The sequence below is a fragment of the Ovis canadensis genome, chromosome 4, assembly GCF_042477335.2.
Source record: "Ovis canadensis isolate MfBH-ARS-UI-01 breed Bighorn chromosome 4, ARS-UI_OviCan_v2, whole genome shotgun sequence".
Classification (NCBI taxonomy): Eukaryota; Metazoa; Chordata; class Mammalia; order Artiodactyla; family Bovidae; genus Ovis; species Ovis canadensis.
The window spans coordinates 20,395,768-20,416,220 of NC_091248.1; the positions used below are offsets into that span (position 1 = coordinate 20,395,768).

Genomic DNA, 20,453 nt, shown 5'->3' on the forward strand with positions numbered 1-20,453 from the left:
AGCCTACCAGGCTCCCCCGTCCCTGGGATTCTCCAGGCAAGAACACTGGAGTGTTGCCATTTCTCTGTGCGACCCCATAGATGGCAGCCCACTAGGCTCCCCCATCCCTGGGATTCTTCAGGCAAGAACACTGGAGTGGGTTGCCATTTCCTTCTCCAATGCATGAAAGTGAAAAGGGAAAGTGAAGTCGCTCAGTCGTGTCCAACTCTTAGCGACCGCATTGACTACAGCCTACCAGGCTCCTCCGCCCATGGGATTTTCCAGGCAAGAGTACTGGAGTGGGGTGCCATATTAATAATAATAACTGACATATTAAATACTAAATATTAAATATTAAATACTAAAGAACATGGGATATCTTTCCATTTGTTTGTCTTTGGTTTATTTCTGCAATTTTTGGTAGTTTTCAGTACACAAGAAATTGCCTCCATGGTCAAGTTACAATAGTACATTTTTATGCTATTGTAAGTAGAGCTGCCTTTTTTTTTTTTAATTTCCTTTAGAGATTGTCTAGTCTATAAAAACACCACTATTTCTGCGTGTCAATTGTTTATCCTGCAACTTTGCTGATTGTTGTATTAGTCAATATTTTTTAGTGTGGAATCTTTAGGATTCTCTTCATATAAGATCAGTTCAGTTCAATCACTCAGTCATGTACAAGCTTTTGTGACCCCATGAACCGCAGCACACCAGGCTTCACTGTCCTTCATCATCTTCCAGAGTTTGCTGAAGCTCATGTCCATTGAGTCAGTGATGTTATCCAACCATCTCATCCTCTGTCATTTCCTTCTCCTCCTACCTTCAATATTTCCCAGCATCAGGGTCTTTTTTGAGGAATCAGTTCTTCGCATTAGGTGGCCAAAGCATTGGAGTTTCAGCTTCAGCATCAGTCCTTCCATTCAGGACTGATTTCCTTTAGGATTGACTGGTATGATCTCCTTTGCAGTTCAAGGGACTCTCAAGAGTCTTCTCCAACATCACAGTTCAAAAGCATCAAATCTTCAGCTCTCAGCTTTGTTTATAGTCCACCTGTCACATCCATACATGACAACTGGAAAAACCATAGCTTTGACTAGATGGACCTTTGCTGGCAAAGTAATGTCTCTGTTTTTGAATATGCTGTCTAGGTTGGTCATAACTTTCTTTCCAAGGAGCAAGCATCTCATGGCTGCAGTCACCATCTGCAGTGATTTTGGAACCCCCCAGATAAAGTCTGTCACTGTTTCCACTGTTTCCCCATCTATTTGCCATGAAGTGATGGGACCTTAGTTTTCTGAATGTTGAGTTTTAAGCCAACTTTTTCACTCCCCTCTTTCACTTTCATCAAGAGGCTTTTTAGTTCCTCTTCACTTTCTCCCATAAGTGTGGTGTCATCTGCATATCTGAGGTTATTGATATTTCTCCCAGCAATCTTGATTCCAGCTTGTGCTTCATCCAGCCCATCATTTCTTATGATGTACTCTGTGTATAAAATATAGAGCCTCTTTTCCTATTTGGAACCAGTCTGTTGTTCCATGTCCAGTTCTAACTGTTGCTTCCTGACCTGCATACAGATTTCTCAAGAGGCAGGTCAGATGGTCTAGTATTCCCATCTCTTTAAGAATTTTCCAGAGTTTGTTGTGATCCACACAGTCAAAGGCTTTGGCGTAGTCAATAAAGTAGAAGTAGATGTTTTTCTGGAACTTTGTTGCTTTTTCTATGAGCTGATGGATGTTGGCAATTTGGATCATACCTGCTATAAATAGGGATAACATCACTCTTCCTTTACTGCCGGAGCCCAGCTCCAGCAGCCAGGGAATCAGCCTGAAGGGGTGAGTGGTGTCGGCGGACGATGATGGAACCTCTGACTCATAGTACGGAACTACGTTTATTTCAAGCTTCAGGTTTTCTTTTATACGTTGACAAAACCATTAAGTCAGAGGTTTGACATCTTTAGTTTTCCCCACTCAGATTTATTATCTCCAGAAATCATTGTTGTCCTTCAAACAGAGTTCCTGCTTCATCGATTCTCTCAGAATCTGCTTTACTATCTATTATCTACTTTCTCTTATGTATCCTATACTTTACTTGTGATTACATTGTAACTCATACCACGTTCCTTAGTTTATTTCTTATCTTTCTAAATCCCATTTGCCCCTAGCATCTTAAAATCACTATCTCCTAAAAAGGGCTTCTAGCTATTCTTAATTATTCCTAAACCCTAAACTCAGCAAACTTCTTTTGCCATAAATATTGCCCTCACAAACAGGTCTCAGATAATAATCCTTCCCATGGCCTCAAGCTGCGGCATATGTGCTCATCCTGGAACATTCTTTGTAAAGATCCTTGAACAAATGTCAGTGGTTATTCTATAGATTATTTTCTGGGCACAACTGCAGAAGGCTTTGTGCTTTCTCATGCTTCTCTCAAGCACCTTAACATTCTTTCCAGCCAACTCAACCCAAGAATGGAAAGAACAAGTCAGAATCACAAGGTCTAACTCCTTCATTCCGGGGCTGTGCCCGTGAGATGAGCAGAGGGGGTTGGGGTTGTGCCTCTATTTTGTTAGCAATGCCTAACGTGGCTCCCGACACTTTACCATTTGAATTTGCTTCCTTTTTCTTGTCTAATTGTTCTGGGAAAGGCTCTCAGTACTGTGTTCAATGGAAGTAGATATGGTCATCATCTTTTTCTAATCCTGATGTTGCAAGAAAATGTTAAGCTCACATCTCAACGGGTTTCCTAGTCCAACTTCTCACTGAGAGCATGCTTAGTGTCTTATAGTTTGATCTTTATTTGTGTTTCCAAAATTCTTGATTTGTTTGAGCACTATTTTGTGGATCAATAAAATAGCAATCATTGGATATTTGTATATTCTCTTTTGGGCCTGTTTTTAGTTTTCTGTCCTTTTCTCATTGATTGATATGAATTATGTATGTTTTCTGAATGATAGTCCTCTGGTGGCTACATCAGTTCAGTTCAGTCGCTCAGTCATGTCCGACTCTTTGTGACCCCATGAATCACAGCACGCCAGGCTTTCCTGTCCATCACCAACTCCCGGAGTTCACTCAAACTCACATCCATCGAGTTGGTGATGCCTTCTAGCCATCTCATCCTCTGTTGTCCCCTTTTCCTCCTGCCCCCAATCCCTCCCAGCATCAGAGTCTTTTCCAATGAGTCAACTCTTCACATGAGGTGGCCAGAGTACTGGAGTTTCAGCTTTAGCGTCAGTCCTTCCAAAGAACACCTGGGGCCGATCTCCTTTAGAATGGACTGGTTGGATCTCCTTGCAGTCCAAGGGACTCTCAAGAGTCTTCTCCAGCACCACAGTTCAAAAGCATCAATTCTTCGGTGCTCAACTTTCTTCACAGTCCAACTCTCTCATCCATACATGACTACTGGAAAAACCATAGGCTTGACTAGACAGACCTTTGTTGGCAAAGTAATGTCTCTGCTTTTGAATATGCTATCTAAGTTGGTCATAACTTTCCTTCCAAAGAGTAAGCATCTTTTAATTTCATGGCTGTAGTCACTATCTGCAGTATTTTTGGAGCCCAAAAAATAAAGTCTGACACTGTTTCCACTGTTTCCCCATGTATTTTCCATGAAGTGATGGGACCAGATTCCATGATCTTCATTTTCTGAATGTTGAGCTTTAAGCTGTAACTATTTCCTAGGTTTCTTGCTTGACTGTTGTTACTTTTATGATTCTTTTTATTAAGTTTTTAATTTTAATCCTAAATGAATCAATTATTTTCTATTATGGCTAGTCACTTTCTTTTTAAAGAAATTAGTCCCCATCTAAAATTCATGAAGATTTTTTTCCTGTATTTCCTTATCATTTCTTTATATGTTGATACTGATCAGTCACCAATGCTTCCTTCTCTTCTTATTGAAATAATCAAAATTTAATTAGGCTACTCTTTTAACTGTAGCTGTGAGATATTCCATTTCCTGAGACTTAAACCTGGAAGATAATTTCACTAATTTTGTACTTTAAATTTAATAATATTTTAGCATTTTTCCTCAATTTTGCTTAAGAGAGAACAAAATATTTCAGAATATATCCTAGGAGAGAGTGTTGTAGATAAGGGCCCTGGTCTGGTACTCAGTGTTAAAGAATCTGCCTGCTAATGCAGGAGATACAGGTTCAATCCCTTGGTCGGGAAGACCCCTCAAGAAGGAAATGGCAACCCACTCCAGTATTTTTGCCTGGGAAATCCCATGGACAGGAGGGCCTGGCAGTCTATAGTCCATGGGATCACAAGAGAGTTGAACTTGACTTAGCGACTAAACAATATACATATACAATATTTATAAAAGCTTTTTAAATATAAGAATACTTATTAGAATATCATTATTTATGCTTTGGTTTCAATGGTTTTATGCCAGCTTCCATTCTGTTTGTGACAGTCATGTAAAAATATGTTTGTAAGACTTCATGCAGGCTTTCTGTTCTCCTGGTTTAATGATTTAACATTTTTAATACCTTTGCTCAATCTTTCCATATTTGTACTTCAAGAAATACTAATATATGTCTTTGAGAGAATGTGTACCATGGTCACAACTCCTTTGAGAAACATTATAACATTAGAATTTTACCACATGCATTTTTACTTTAAATACTCTCCTTATTACTGCAGCAAATCAATTTAATTTTGTTTACCAATTTTTTTTTCCATCTGGAACATTAATTTTCAAATAAAATATCTATTAAAACTGAGGAACTCTATGAAACCTAGAACAGAGAATACTTTCTCTGAGTGATGGTTAAGATATTCCCCAATTTGAAAAAATAGATATTTTGAAAGAAATATGAAATTAAATAATATAATATGACCTAGATCCAATCAGTGACATGTATTATTAAATTACCGTGCTAAAAAGAGATCTTCTTTCATGGCCTATGATAACCCATCCTTAGATATGCTCTTATTAACATCTTTGTGATCCCTTGGCTGATGACATATGCAATAGAAAATCGGAGACCCAAGCCCCATTAGAGGGCTGATGTCTTCCCATGACCTTCATGGCAGTACACACATAGAAGAGGTGGTGGAGATAGCAGCCATGCAGTGCACAGGGTTAAGCATTTACTGAGTGCAATGCTTGTCACAGACTTGGTGTTTTCTTCTCTAAGTCATCTGATTTCAGTCCTCACAAAAACACTATGACTTGATTGTCATTGTACCTCTTTTAGAAATGTTCAGTTCAGTTGTGTCCAACGTTTTGTGACTCCATGGACTGGAGCATGCCAGGCCTCCCTGTCCATCACCAATTCCCGGAGTTTACTAAAACTCATGTCCATTGAGTCAGTGATGCCATCCAACCATCTCATCCTCTGTCGTCCCCTTCTCCTCCTGCCTTCAATCTTTCCGAGCATCAGGGTCTTTTCAAATGAGTCAGTTCTTTGCATCAGTTGGCCAAGAAATGAGGAAGCTAGAACTAAGAGAATTGACTACTTTGCCCAGTCAACAACAAAGAATGTATTTAACCTTGGTTTCTTTCTTCCTTTCTTTACTTCCCATCATGCAGAAGGAGCATTGGTAACATTGATGATAGATCCTTATGTTAGGGATGACCAAACTGAGTTACATTTTAGGCTAAGTAATTTTTCTAAAATTACACTTTTAGCCCCTGATAGAGATAGAATTTGAAACCAGATGATTGTTAAAAATTATCTGCAAGTCCTTCCCATATTTGCGGATATCTTTATACATCTGGAGCATGCTTACTATGGACCATCTAGTAGTCACATTCTTCTAGAATTTACAAAATGGCCAATAAGCCTTCTAATGTCAACACTGTGGGCTCAGTCTTGGCTTAAGCTTACATGAGGCATTTAGAGGAGTCAAACTCATAGAAACAAATTGTGGAATGGTGGCTGCCAGGACCTAGGAAAGGGGGAATAAGGAAGTGTTTAATGGGTGTAGAGGTGCAGGTTATCCCAGATGCAAAAGTTCTGGAGATTAGTTGTGCAATGATTTGAGTATACTTGACACTACTCAACTGTATACTTAAAAATGGTTAAGATGGCAGATTTTATGTTATGTGCATTTTACCACATTTAAGACCAAAAAGAAAAAAAAAAAAACTTCTTTGAAAATGTATTCTCCATCTAAAGTTAACTGACGTGGTATTAGGAGACTGTTACTTATTAACTTATTTTTTATTCACAGTAATCTGCAGCCCTGGATCTTATAACTCCCGTGATGGAATTCACTGCCTTCAGTGCAATAGCAGCTTGGTGTTTGGAGCAAAAGCATGTTTATAGGCCCATTTTGAGCTTGTCGATGGTTTGTCAAACACAAAAGTATATTTTTGAAGTATTAATATATAATAAATCACTATTATGCCAAAATTAAATGTATTAGATTTTACCAAAAAAAAAGATGTCATTTTAATTGAAATACTGTATATCCAAATTCTTTATACACAGAACAGCAAATAATCTTTATTTGTTAATGCCAGACCTACATATGACTGCAAAATATTTCTTGGGTCACTGTTTTTAAGATAATTTCAAATATGCTATATTCGGTTAACCCAAAAGGTTTTTATGATTTTTCAAAAATTGCCCATTTTGTCATTATTATATGTTAACTAATCTGAGGCCACCATATTCTTCTACAGTAATTGTAATTTCAGCTTGTTTCAGTCCTTTTCTTTAATTTTATGTGATTTTATTCCTTGCAGTTTGAACTTTCATAGCTCAAAGTCACTTTTTTAAAACTCCCAAGTTTTATTGTTGCAATTTTTAGCTACTTTAGTTTAAGACCTAGACCATATACCAGCCCCCCCCCCAAAAAAAAAACATATTATGGGTTTTTAATACAGGTCGCTGTGGTGATCTTATTTTTTTTTTTTTTAATTTTAGTTTTTTATTTTTTAAATTTTAAAATCTTTAATTCTTACATGCATTCCCAAACATGAAAACTTTTCAGTTTAAAGTCCCTCAAATTATTTTAGAATAGAGCAGTCATTGTAGGTGCCTAAATTAACATTTGAAGGACTTCTCTGGTGGTCCAGTGGTGAAGAATCTGCCTTGCAATGCAGGGGACACAGGTTCAAGCCCTGCTCGGGAACCTAGGATCCCACATGCCAAAGAGCAACTAGCCTGCACACAGCTAGACAGTCTCTGCTGTATGCCACAGCTAAGATCCAATGCAGCCAAATAAAGAAATGCATGTTTTTAAAAAATGAATAAATAACTCACCATTTAGCTTTTGTGGAGACAAAGAGGAGCTAAGCAGCCCCTTCCTTCCCCAACAGCATCTCTAAGGATGAGAGTCCAGCAGCTTTTCCACTCCTTCACTGTTAAAGTGTCTGTTGCAGGCACTGCTACAGCCACCTGACACTCTCTCACCCTGGGGTGTTGTGTTCGAATATGAAAAATTACCACAAATTTAGACATTAATTACAGGGAAGATACGTGAGTAAATCACAGAATCAGTAGCTTCTCAGTTTTCTAGTTACTGCTTTATTATATTTGTATCAGCTTTATACTGTCTTTGGAATGTTCCCTGTGTTTCTCTTCATCTTTCCTTTCTTGAGACATGAACACGTGTGAATGGCAAATGCACTCAGGTTGGATCTGGGCACAAGTGTGCAGGACACTGGACAGCTTACAGAGAGGCATTTACTGACCCTGAGGCCATGCATGGCATTCTGAATGGTCCAGTTACTATGTTAGCTTCTCATTTGTTCTCCCTGTGGGTAAGTGTTACCTGGAATTCTCACAGAAATACAGATGCAAGGGAAATGACATTTCTTTGTTAGCCCTAGTGATGTTTCTCTAACAGGCCCTTTGGACTGTAATCGTGTTGTAATTGTTTTCCTCTATTTTTGAGAGGTTTTTCAGGAACCTTCTTTCTACCCTTAAGTAACATGTTTCTGCTGTTTTACTGTTTGGGTAGCTTATTGTTCTTATAGCACATGCTTTCTGTAACTCATAAAAGACCTATTAAGTCTCCATCTGTGAAAGCAGTGCAGCCTCCTCGAGTTTCCAAATTTCTACATTGTATAATATGATGAATTGGGATACATATTCTTTCCTTTGTACTCTGAGTTGGGATTAGTTTCTTCTTCTTCTTTAACAGCTCAGAGGACTTGAATTTCCCATGCGTCTTTGTAAGGAGTGATCAGGATCAGCCCCTCACTGATGAGCTGGGAAAGCAGCACGGGGTGTTGCGGTGGTGTGGGCAGAGGAGGGCAGAAAGACAGGGGTCCAGGGTGAGAGAAGACAAGGGGCAGGGCGATCAGGACCAGCTACAGATTCTCACCTCATGGAGGTTGGCCAGGAGCTGGGCCATGCAAATGCCAGGGTGGAGCAAGGCCAGATTTAAGTGTCCCGGCAGAGAGAACAGTTGGTAGAAACTGAAGCAGAGAATAGACTAGGAGAAGAAAGAGAAATGTTGATTATTTCTCTTTCTTGGGTCCCGTAGTGAAATGTTCTTTGCCCTGTTTGATCACGTATCACATTTATTTTAGTTGCTTGTATGTCTGTCTTTCACATTCAATGATATTCAGTACCAGAGTATTCCTAGTTTCCTAGTTGTCTTCATAGGACATAAAGCTATGAGCTTAGTAAGTTTTCAATTACTTAATAGATTATTAATGTCCCATCAATAGAAATGCTTTAAAACTAAGATAAAAGTTGCCTCTATCATATTGACAGATAGATTGTGGAATGTTGAAAGTTGTAAGCAGTTGACAATGTGTATGATTAAAAACTATAAACTAATCCCTAAGATAGATTGTTGACATAAGGCAGTTTCAATGTTTATTATTTTTGTTAATATCAAAATAATATCTTGCATTTATATAATGACTTATTTTTATTGAAACTTTTCTTAAAGTACACAGTCCGACGTTCACATTGACCTGTGAAGTTATGGCAAATATGATTCCATTTTGTATTTTATTGTTTAGATTGTAGATGTGTAATATGTACTCATTTGGCAATATGTAATACTGGTCCAGTAATTTCACTTAAAGGACACTATCCAAAGGAAGCAGATTAGAGATCAGGTGAAATATTCCATCTAGGGTTACTAATAATAAAAATGGAATTAATAGAAATTATCTACAAGAGCAAAATGGTTAAATAAATTATGTTGTTTCCATGTGGTAGCATGTTGCTGCTGCTGCTGCTAAGTCACTTCAGTCGTGTCCGACTCTGTGTGACCCCATAGACGGCAGCCCACCAGGCTCCCCCGTCCCTGGGATTCTCCTGGCAAGAACACTGAAGCGGGTTGCCATTTCCTTCTCCAATGCATGAAAGTGAAAAGTGAAAGGGAAGTCGCTCAGTCGTGTGTAGTACTATATAGAGTTTAGAAATGGAGACGCAAAGGTAGAGAACAAACATATGAACACCAAGGGTTGTGAAGAGCGGGGTGGGATGAACTGGGAGATTGAGATTGAAATATACACACTATTGATACTTGTGTAAGACAGCTAACTAATGAGAACCGACTGTATAGAACAGGGAACTCTGCTCAGTGCTCTGTGGCGACCTAAATGGGAAGGAAATCTAGAAAATCGGTTATATGTGTACATATAACCGATTCACTTTGCTGTACAGCAGAAACTAACAGCATTGTAAAGCAATTCTACTCCAATAAAAATTAATTTTAAAAATAAAATAATAAAATTTTAGGTCTTAAAACACAATGAACGAAAATGTTAAGAATGACCATCCTTTGTAATAGACTCCTGTGTGAGGTTTTTTTGATACCATCTGTTTTCCAGATTTTCTACAATGAAATGAATTACTTTGGGAAATCCTGGAAGCAGTAAACATATTTTGACAAATGACAAGAGTAACCATTTGGGGAAGACACTGTTGCTCATCTCTTCAGTATCAACTTGCCCACCTTCTTCCCAGTGGAACACCAAGTTTGTTTACTCCAGAGAACTGTCCTTCTTAGCCAGACAGCATGTGGCCTTTTTCCGACCTCTGTTTTATTGAAACTGTGAGGTGAATGCCCTGAGGATGGAGCCCACACTGAGGACCCAGAGTGGAGACTGAGGAAGAGCTGGGTCTTAATGGTGATGATGAATCACTGCCCTTATTTTGTCTGAATCCCAGCCTGTCCTGGACTCCCCAGCTCTGTGAGATACAAAAGCTTCTTTAGTTAAATCAAGTTAGGTTTTCTGCAACCAAAAGCATGGTAATTGGTAGAGTGTTCATTCATTATAGGAAATAGGTAAAACAGAGGAAATTAGAAGTAGGAGGAGAATACCACTTATTGCTTCATAACCCAGATGTCAGCAATGTTGACATTTGGAGAAATTTCCTACATTTGTGTGAATTCTTTATTCATGTTATATGTTTTATTCATGCATATGCAGCCAGTATTTCCCTTAATATATAATGTTTTCTATACAATTGTATTCACCTCATTAACATAATTTTGGGATTCCATTGTAGCTCAGTTAGTAAAGAATCTGCCTGCGATGCAAGAGACCTGGGTTCAATTCCTGGATCAGGAAGATCCCCTGGAGAAGGAAATGGCAACCCACTCCAGTATTCTTGTCTGCAGAATCCCACTGACAGAGGAGCCTGGAGGTCTACACAGTCTATAAGGTCACAAAGAGTCAGACACGACTTAGTGACTAAACCACCAACATAATTTTAATGACTATTACATTTGATACATTTCAGCAAAATTAATATGGTGAAACATTTCTAGTTGTTGGACATTTCTTCTGCTTCCAGATTTTCACTGTTTTATATAGCATTGTAGTTAACATCTTCTTTCTTAATACTTTGGTATTTTTAAGTCTTCTCTATGCTGAGTACCCAGAAGTAAAATATTATAATCCTTAGGACCATTTGTCAGATTTCCTTCCTAAAGAATTGCACAATTTATAGTCCCACCAATGATATATATTAGAGTACATATTTTCACCACACCCTCTCTGAATTCATTTTTTAAATGACTTATTTTGACAGATGGAAATAGTTTCCCATGTTTTTTCTTTCTTGGAGTACTGATGAGGTTGAGCAGCTTCTGATACATATAATAGATAATACTTGGTAAGCTTGAAAAGTGAAAGTGAAAGTTGCTCAGTTGTGTCCGACTCTTTGCGACCCCATGGACTGTACAGTCCATGGAATTCTCCAGGCCAGAATACTAGAGTGGGTAGCCTTTCCCTTCTCCATGTGATCTTCCCAACCCAGTGATCGAACCCATATCTCCCACATAGTAGGCAGATTCTTTAACCAGCTGAGCCACAAGGGTAAGCTTGGTTAAGCTTGAATCCTAGCAGTTCCAAGGGTGTTTGGTTTCCAAATGTTACCTACAGTATGTATCAGAAAATTGTATTAGCTGGCTTATAGCAAAAGCTTATCAGGAATGTGCATCAGTTGTGTCAGAATTATCCAGTGGCGACCCCTCCAGTTAGTTGTATCTTGTATAATCCTCTCTCCTTGAATGTGGGTAGAACTTGTGACTTAATTTTAGACAATAGAAGGTGTCAAAGATGACAGAGTCACTTGCATAATTATATTCCATGAGGCTCTGTATTAATGTCCTGGAGCGAGAGATCCTCCTCCTGGCACAGAAGGAGCTGCCATGTCATAAGTGGACCTATAAGAAGACCAACTGGTAAGGACCTGCAGGGGGCTTGGAGAGCTGAGGGCAGCCCCTGCTGTCAGCTGGCAAGAAAGCAGTGCTTCAGTCCTTAGACCACGAGAAACTGGATTCTGCAGAAACTACATGAGCTTGGAAGAGGACACCCTCCTCTAGAAAGGCACCCAGCCCAGCCAACCCCTGCCAACAGCTCTGTCCTGGGCAAAGGGCCTCTCTAAACCATACCCCAGACTCCTCACCTTAGAAACGGATGAAAACAGGATTGTTTACAGTCATGAAGCATACGGTGATGTGTTACCCAGCAAAAGAGAGTATGTACCCAGTGCCCCCCTTCATGGGTCACAGGCTTGTGATGAAGGGGCTTGTGTAATTCCATGAAGCTATGAGCGTGTGTGCAGGGCCACCCAAGATGGATAAGTCACAGTAATAAGTTCTGACAAAACATGGTCCACTGGAGGAGGAAATGGCAACCCACTTCAGTATTCTTCCCTCAAGAACTCCATGAACGTATGAAAAGACAAAAAAATATGATATGGAAGATGAACCGCCTCAGTCTTCAAGTGTCCAATATGCTGTTGTGAAAGAGTGGAGAGCATTTACTAGTATCTCTAGAAAAATGAAGCAGCTGGGTCAAAGCAGAAACGAAGCTCAGTTGTGGATGTGTTGGGTGGTGTAAGTAAAGTCCGGTGCTATAAAGAACAATATTGCTTAGGAACCTGGAATTTTAAGTCCACGAATCAAGGTAAATTGGACATGGTCAAGCAGGAGATGGCAAGAGTGAACACTGACATCTTAGGAATCAGTGAACTGAAATGGGTGGGAATGGGTGAATATAATTCAGATGACCATTATATCTACTACTTTGTATATATATATCAGTTCAGTTCAGTTCAGTTGCTCCGTCGTGTCTGACTCTTTCCGACCCCATGAATCGCAGCACGCCAGGCCTCCCTGTCCATCACCAACTCCCGGAGTTCACTCAGACTCATGTCCATCGAGTCCGTGATGCCATCCAGCCATCTCATCCTCTGTCATCCCCTTCTCCTCCTGCCCCAAATCCCTCCCAGCATCAGAACCTTCCAATGAGTCAACTCTTCGCATGAGGTGGCCAGAGTACTAGAGTTTCAACTTTAGCATCATTCCTTCCAAAGAAATCCCAGGGTTGATCTTCAGAATGGACTGGTTGGATCTCCTTGCAGTCCAAGGGACTCTGAAGAGTCTTCTCCAACACCACAGTTCAAAAGCAAAAATTCTTCAGTGCTCAGCCTTCTTCACAGTCCAATTCTCACATCCATACATGACTACTGGAAAAAACATAGCCTTGACTAGATGGACCTTAGTCAGCAAACTAATGTCTCTGCTTTTGAATATGCTATCTAGGTTGATCATAACTTTTCTTCCAAGGAGTAAGCGTCTTTTAATTTCATGGCTGCAGTCACCATCTGCAGTGATTTTGGAGCCCCCCAAAATAAAGTCTAACACTGTTTCCACTGTTTCACATCTATTTCCCATGAAGTGATGGGACCGGATGCCATGATCTTCATTTTCTGAATGTTGAGCTTTAAGCCAGCTTTTTCACTCTCCTCTTTCACTTTCATCAAGAGGCTTTTGAGTTCCTCTTCACTTTCTGCCATAAGGGTGGTGTCATCTGCATATCTGAGGTTATTGATATTTCTCCCGGCAATCTTGATTCCAGCTTGTGTTTCTTTCAGCCCAGCATTTCTCATGATGTACTCTGCATAGAAGTTAAATAAGCAGGGTGACAATATACAGCCTTGACGTACTCCTTTTCCTATTTGGAACCAGTCTGTTGATCCATGTCCAGTTCTAACTGTTGCTTCCTGACCTGCATACAGATTTCTCAAGAGGCAGGTCAGGTGGTCTGGTATTCCCATCTCTCTCAGAATTTTCCACGGTTTATTGTGATCCACACAGTCAACGGCTTGGGCATAGTCAATAAAGCAGAAATAGATGTTTTTCTGGAACTCTTTTGCTTTTCCCATGATCCAGCAGATGTTGGCAATTTGATCTCTGGTTCCTCTGCCTTTTCTAAAACCAGCTTGGACATCAGGAAGTTCATGGTTCACGTATTGCTGAAGCCTGGCTTGGAGAGTTTTGAGCATTACTTATATATATATATATATATATATATATATATATATATATATATACACACACACATATATATATATATTAGATGTAGAATATATTTATATAATATATAATGTGGACATTTCACGTACTAGCAAGGTAATGGTCAAAATCCTTCAAGATAGGCTTCAACAGTATGTGAACTGAGAACTGAGTACAAGCTTGGTTTAGGGAAGGCAGAGGAACTAGAGTTCAAATTGCCACTGTCCATTGGGTCATAGAGAAAGCAAGGGAATTCCAGAAAAACGTCTACTAATGCTTCATTGACTACATTAAGCCTTTGACTGTATGGATCATGACAGAAACTGTGAAAAATTCTTCAAGAGTTGGGAATAACAGACCACCTTGCCTGCCTTCTGAGAAAGCTGTGTGGAGGTCAAGAAGCAGTGGTAGAACTGGACATGGAACAGTTGTGGTTCAGTTGCTCAGTCGTGTCCAACCCTATGTGACCCCATGGACTGCAGCACGCCTTGAGCTTCAGTCCAGTGTGCAGCTGCACACCATCTTCTGGAGCTTGCTTAAACTCATGTCCTTTGAGTTGGTGATGGCGTCCAACCATCTTGTACTCTGTCATCCCCTTCTCCTGCCTTCAGTCTTTCCAAGCATCATGGACTGGTTCAAAATTGGGAAAGGAGTACATCAAGGCTGTATATTGTCACCCTGCTTATTTAACTTATATGCAGAATGCATTATGAGAAATGCCAGGCTGGATAAAGCACAAACTGCAATCAAGTTTGCTGAGAGAAATACCAGTAACCTCAGATATGGAGAGGACACCACCCTAATGACAGAAAGCAAAGAGAAACTAAAGAGCCTCTTGATGAAAGTGAAAGAGGAGAGTGAAAAATCTGGCTTGAAACTCAGTATTCAAAAAACGTAATATCATGGCACCCAATTCCATCACTTCATGGCAAATAGATGGGGAAACAATGAGACAGACTTTATTTTCTTGGGCTCCAAAATCACTGCGGATGGTGAATGCAGGCATAGCTCCTTGGAAGAAAAGCTATGACAACTTAGCATATTAAAAAGTAGAGGCATTACTTTGCCGACAAAGGTCTGTCTAGTCAAAGCTATGGTTTTTCCAGTAGTCATGTACAGATGTGAGAATTGGACCATAAATAAGGCTGAGCACCAAATAACTGATGGTTTTGAATTATGGTGCTGGAGAGGCTCTTGAGAGTCCCCTGGACAGCGAGGAGATCAAACCAGATAATCCTAAAGGAAATCAACCCTGAATATTCATTGGAAATACTGATGCTGAAGGTCCAGTATTTTGGCCATCTGATACAAAGAGCCAACCCATTGTAAAAGACCTTAATGCTGGGAAGGATTGAGGGTGGGAGGAGAAGGGGGCAACAGAGGATGAGGTGGTGGGATAGCATCACTGACTCAATGGACCTGAGTTTGAGCACACTCCAGGAAATAGTAAAGGGAAACATGCCAAGGGAAGCATGGCATGCTTGGGGTCACAAAGAGTCTGACACAACTGAGCAACTGAACAATGACAACTGTGGGCAACAACTCCTTAGAAGACGTGGAGTAGCCCTCATAGTCAACAGAAGAGTTTGAAATGCAGTACTTGGGTGCAGTCTCAGAAACAACAGAATGATCTTGGTTCCTTTTCCAGGCAAACCATTCAACATCACTTTGATCAAATCTATGCCCCAACCACTGATGCTGAAGAAGCTGAAGTTAACCAGTTCTATGAAGACCTACAAGACCTTCTAGAACTAACACTAAAAAAAAAAAAAAAAAAAGATGTCCTTTTCATCATAAGGGGTTGGAGTACAAAAGAAGGATGTCAAGTGATACCTGGAATAACAGGAAAGTTTGGCCTTTGAGTACAAAATGAAGCAGGGCAAGGGCTAAGAGTTTCATCAAGAGAACACACTGTTCATAGCAAACACCCTTTTCCAACAACCCAAGATGTGACTCCACACATGGACATCACCAGAAAGTCAATACCAAAATCAGATTAATTATATTCTTTGCAGTTGAAGATAGAAAAGCTGTATACAATCAGCAAAAACAAGACCAAAGCTGACTGAGGCTCAGATAATGAGCTCCTTATTGTAAAATTCAGGCTTAAATTGAAGAAAGTAGGGAAAACCATGGGCTTCCCTGGTGGCTCAGCAGTAGATAATTTGCCTGTAATGCAGGAGTCACAGGAGATGCAGATTCCATCTCTGGGTCTGGAAGAGCCCCTGGAGGAGGGTATGGCAACCCACACCAGTATTCTTGCAGGAGAATCCCTATGGACAGGGGAGCCTGGTGGGCTACAGTTCATAGGGTCACAAAAAGTCAGACATGACTGAAGCAACTTAGCATACATGCACAGGAAAAGCCACCAGGCCATTCAGGTATGACCTAAATCAAATCCTTTTTGATTATACAGTGGAAGTGACAAATAGACTCAAGGGATTAGCTATGGTAGACAGAGTGCCTGAAGGACTATGGATGAAGGTTCATACCATCGTACAGGAGGCAATGACCAAAACCATCCCAAAGAAAAAGAAATGCAAGAGCATAGTGGTTGTCTGAGGAGGCCTTACAAATAGCTGAGGAAAAAAGAGAAGTGAAACAAGGGAAAAAGGGAAAGATATACCTAACTGAATGCAGAGTTATAGAGAATAGCAAGGAGAGAACAGAAGATCTTCTTAAATGAACAGTATAAAGACAAAAGAAAATAATACAGTGGGAAAGACTAGAGATCTCGTCACAAAAATTGGAGAGATCAGTTTTCAACATTTCATGCAAAGATAGGCACAATAAAAACAGAAACAGGACTTTTGGACTCAGAGGGAGAGGGAGAGGGTGGGATGATTTGGGAGAATGACAGTCTAACATGTATACTATCATGTAAGAATTGAATCGCCAATCTATATCTGACGCAGGATGCAGCATGCTTGGGGCTGGTGCATGGGGATGACCCAGAGAGATGTTATGGGGAGGGAGGTGGGAGGGGGGTGCATGTTTGGGAACGCATGTAAGAATTAAAGATTTTAAAATTTAAAAAATAAAAAACTAAAAAAAATAAAAAAAAGAACCTATGAGAAGCAGAGGAGATGAAGAATAAGTGGCAAAAATACACAGAAGAACTACACAAAAATATATTAATGACTCCAATAACCACAGTGGTGTGATCAGCTCACCTAGAGCCAGACATCCTGGAATGTGAAGGTAAGTGGGCCTTAGAAAGCATTACTACAAACAAAGCTAGCTGGAATTGCAGCTGATCTATTTCACATCCTAAAAGATGCTGCTGCTTTAAAGTGCTGCACTGAATATAGCAGCAATTTGGAAAACTCAGCAGAGGCCACAGGACTGGAAAATTTCAGTTTTCATTCCAATTCCAAAGAAAGACAGTGTGGAACAATGTTCAAACTACCATACAATTTTTCTCACTTCACGTACTAGTAAGGTTATGCTCAAAATCCTTCAAGCTAGATTTCAGCAGTATGTGAACAGAGAACTTCCAGGTATACAAGCTGGGTTTCAAAAAGATAAAGGAACTAGAGATCAAATTTCTACATTTGTTATATCATGGAAAATGCAAGGAATTTCCAGAAAAAACTTATGCTTCATTGACTATGCTAAAGCCTTTGACTGTGTGGATCACAATAAACTGGAACATTTTTAAAGAATTTCTTTATTCTTTAAGATGTAGGCATACCATATCACTTACCTGTCTCCTGAAAAACCTGTATTCGGGTCAAGAAACAACAGTTAGAATTGGACATGGAAAAGCTGAGTGGTTCAAAATTGGGAAAGGAGTAAGACAAGGCTATATAGTGTGACTCTGCTTATTTAACTTATATGCAAATATATCATGCAAAATGCCAGGATGGATGAATCACAAGCTGAAATCAAGATTGCCAGGAGAAATATCAACCACTTCAGATACACAGATGATACCACTCTAATGGCAGAAAGTGAAGAGGAACTAAAGAACCTCTTGATGAGGGTGAAATAAGAGTGAAAAAGCTGGCTTAAAACTCAACATTATGAAACTGAGATCATGGGAATTCTCTGGTGGTCCAGTGGCTAAAATGTCATGCTCCCAGTGCAGGGGGCCTGGGGTTCGATCCCTAGTCAGGAAATGGATCCCACATGCTGCGAGGAAGGCCAAAGATCCTGTGTGCAACAACTAAGACCAGACAGCCAAATAAATAAATTAAAAAAAATCAAGATCATGGCATAGATTCCCATCACTTCATGCCAATCAGAAGGGGGAAAAGTGGAATCAGTGGAGACAGATTTTATTTTTTGTTCTCCAAAATCTCTGTGGTTGATGACCGCAGACGTGAAATTAAAAGATGCTTGCTTCTGGGAAGGAAAGCTATGACAAAACTAGAGAGCATTTTAAAAGGCAGAGACCTCACTTTGCTGACAAAGAATATAGTCAAAGCTATTGTTTTTCCAGTAGTCATGTATGGATGTAAGAGCTGAACCATAAAAAAGGCTGAGCACCAAAGAGTTGATGCTTTGAATTGTGCCGGAGAAGACTCTTGAGAGTCCGTTGGGCAGCAAGGAGATCAAACCAGTCAATCCTAAACGAAATCAACCCTGAATATTCGTTGGAAGGACTGATGCTGAAGCTGAAACTCCAATACTTTGGCCACCTAATGTGAAGAGCCTGAGTCACTGGAAAAGACCCTAATGCTGGAAAATATTGAAGGCAAAAGAAGACGACGGTGGCAGAGGATGAGATGGTTGAATGGCATCACTGACTTAATGGCCTTGAGTTTGAGCAACCTTTAGGATAATGTTGAGGATAGATGACCCTGGCATTCTGCTGGATGTCCATACGGTTGCAGAGAGTCAGACATGGCTCAGTGACTGAACAACAACCAGTGCGCAGGGAGTAGACCCTCAGTGAGCGCGGCCAGAGTGGAGGGTGCACAGGCTGGGTGGGCTGGAAGTATTGTGGGGAGTGTCAGCTCCAGAGAGCCTGGGTTCAGAATGTTATTCAAGCAGCTGCGAAACACACTCAAAGTTTGCTTATTTGCCTAGTTTACTGGACTCTGAACCCAGTGGTGGGTTGCCCTGAACAAAGCTGACTGCCTGGAATTACTTGGCGTACTGAGTAAAGCATCTGACAGCTAAGGGAGGCTGGAATGCTTACGTGGACTTCTTACATATGCTTTCCATACTGACCCCCTGTTATTGGCTCCTGATCAGCCCAGAGGCCACTCCTTTCCAGGGCTCGGAAGAGTTCTTGGTGAAGAGAATGCCAGCATTCTTGAGGCCTATGTCCCTGCAGCCCTTTGTGGTACAGGGATGGGAGTTGAGATGAACTCCATGAATCACTGGGAGTAGGGGTGATGGCATCCTACAGAAGGGTCATGCAGAGGCTGGAGGCAGGTGGATGTTAGGGCTGAGAGCGATCAGGATGACTAGATCCTGATCTAGTTGTTTTGGTATATTTAGCTAGGGATCTTGTTGTGTTGCTCATGATGCCCCCAGGACTGGAAGAGTTAGAAGGCAGTTCAGTGTGTTGAATTCAAACTTGAGTTGGTTCATCAGCTCCAGGCCTGTTGAGAATCCTGGCTTCTTAGCTAATCTCCAGAACTGAATCAGTTCACAGTCTGACAGATACCTTGGGGCAGAGGCAGCTGCGGTGGCTCTTCAGTAATGACCGCCATGCCACCCAAGATTTATGCCGCACATTTTACCAGCCTTCCCAGAGAAACCCATGGCCATTTGCTAAAATGGATGCATAATAGAGAGTGAAAAATACTGAGTATTTTGAAGGTTACTTGATTCTGGCTCTCAACTGATGTTACTGCCAGGATATGAACACCACTCTGCTCAGGGTGGCGGCTAGTAAAGGAGTGTGGGATCAACGGGCTGGATGGGTCCCATGATCCACTGCATGGCCTACTTTTCCAAGTTCCAGGATACATAGTTGAAATAGCAGCTGGATGAATTCCTCTTGTTGGTTCCATGAACAATGGAGCAGAGACTGGAAAGGCCGGGTGGAGTCCCTAGAACTGTCCCTGCCTATGAAAATAATAAATGAAAAGCAACGTTGCATTTCTGGAGGGATTTAGGAGGTTAATGCTGTTTTCAGAGACTGGAGGATGAAGGAGAGTGATTCCTCACACAGCATCATCCACTTATCTCTCTGGCCTGAGCAGAAGATGCTGGGCCTTAGAGAATGACCATCCGACTCCATTAGGTGAGGTTCCAGTTGCAACTTCCTTTCCAGTCATTTATTTACTAGAATAAATTGAAATAGGCTAATATGTGGTCCACAGCTGCTGATCTGGTGAATGCTTTCTTCTTTGAAGTCCACCAGAAGCAGCTTGCTTTCAGCTGGCCAGCCAGGACTAACAGTTTTACTGTCCTGCTGCAGGACATGCAGACAGCTGGCACTCCAAGGCGCACAGTTTGACCCACTACATGAAAGGCACCATGCTGGTTGCAGTGGTAAACAGGAATTATCATATTCTTCCACTATTTGGTAAGATACACGTGTCAGAAAGCTGGATATATGCCCCACAGGAATTCAGGAGCCTGCCACCTTGGTGATACTTCTAGGGGTTTTGTGATGTGGTGCCTGTCGATCTCCCATGACTGTGGAAAAATTTCTTCATCTGGCTGCTTCCAGTGAGAAAGGGGAGTTTAGTTCAGTTCAGTCGCTCAGTCGTGTCTGACTCTGCGACCCCATGAATCGCAGCACGCCAGGTCTCCCTGTTCATCGCCATCTCCCTGAGTTCA

The 20,453-nt window shown here is 40.8% G+C and overlaps 1 protein-coding gene across 3 annotated transcripts in view; it reads left to right on the top strand.

Annotated features, from left to right (window-relative positions):
• The window catches only part of ZPBP (zona pellucida binding protein), a 129,003-nt gene extending 118,634 nt beyond the window's left edge, over positions 1-10,369 (top strand). For 2 of the 3 annotated variants that reach the window (XM_069587325.1, XM_069587328.1), the window contains one exon: positions 6,159-6,370. In XM_069587325.1, the coding sequence (XP_069443426.1) occupies positions 6,159-6,253 (95 nt within the window). In that variant the 3' untranslated portion in view covers positions 6,254-6,370. Of the gene's footprint in view, positions 1-6,158; positions 6,371-9,729 lie in introns of those variants that run through there. The other variant, XM_069587326.1, reaches the window with a different exon arrangement.
• Positions 10,370-20,453: the final 10,084 nt, after the last annotated feature.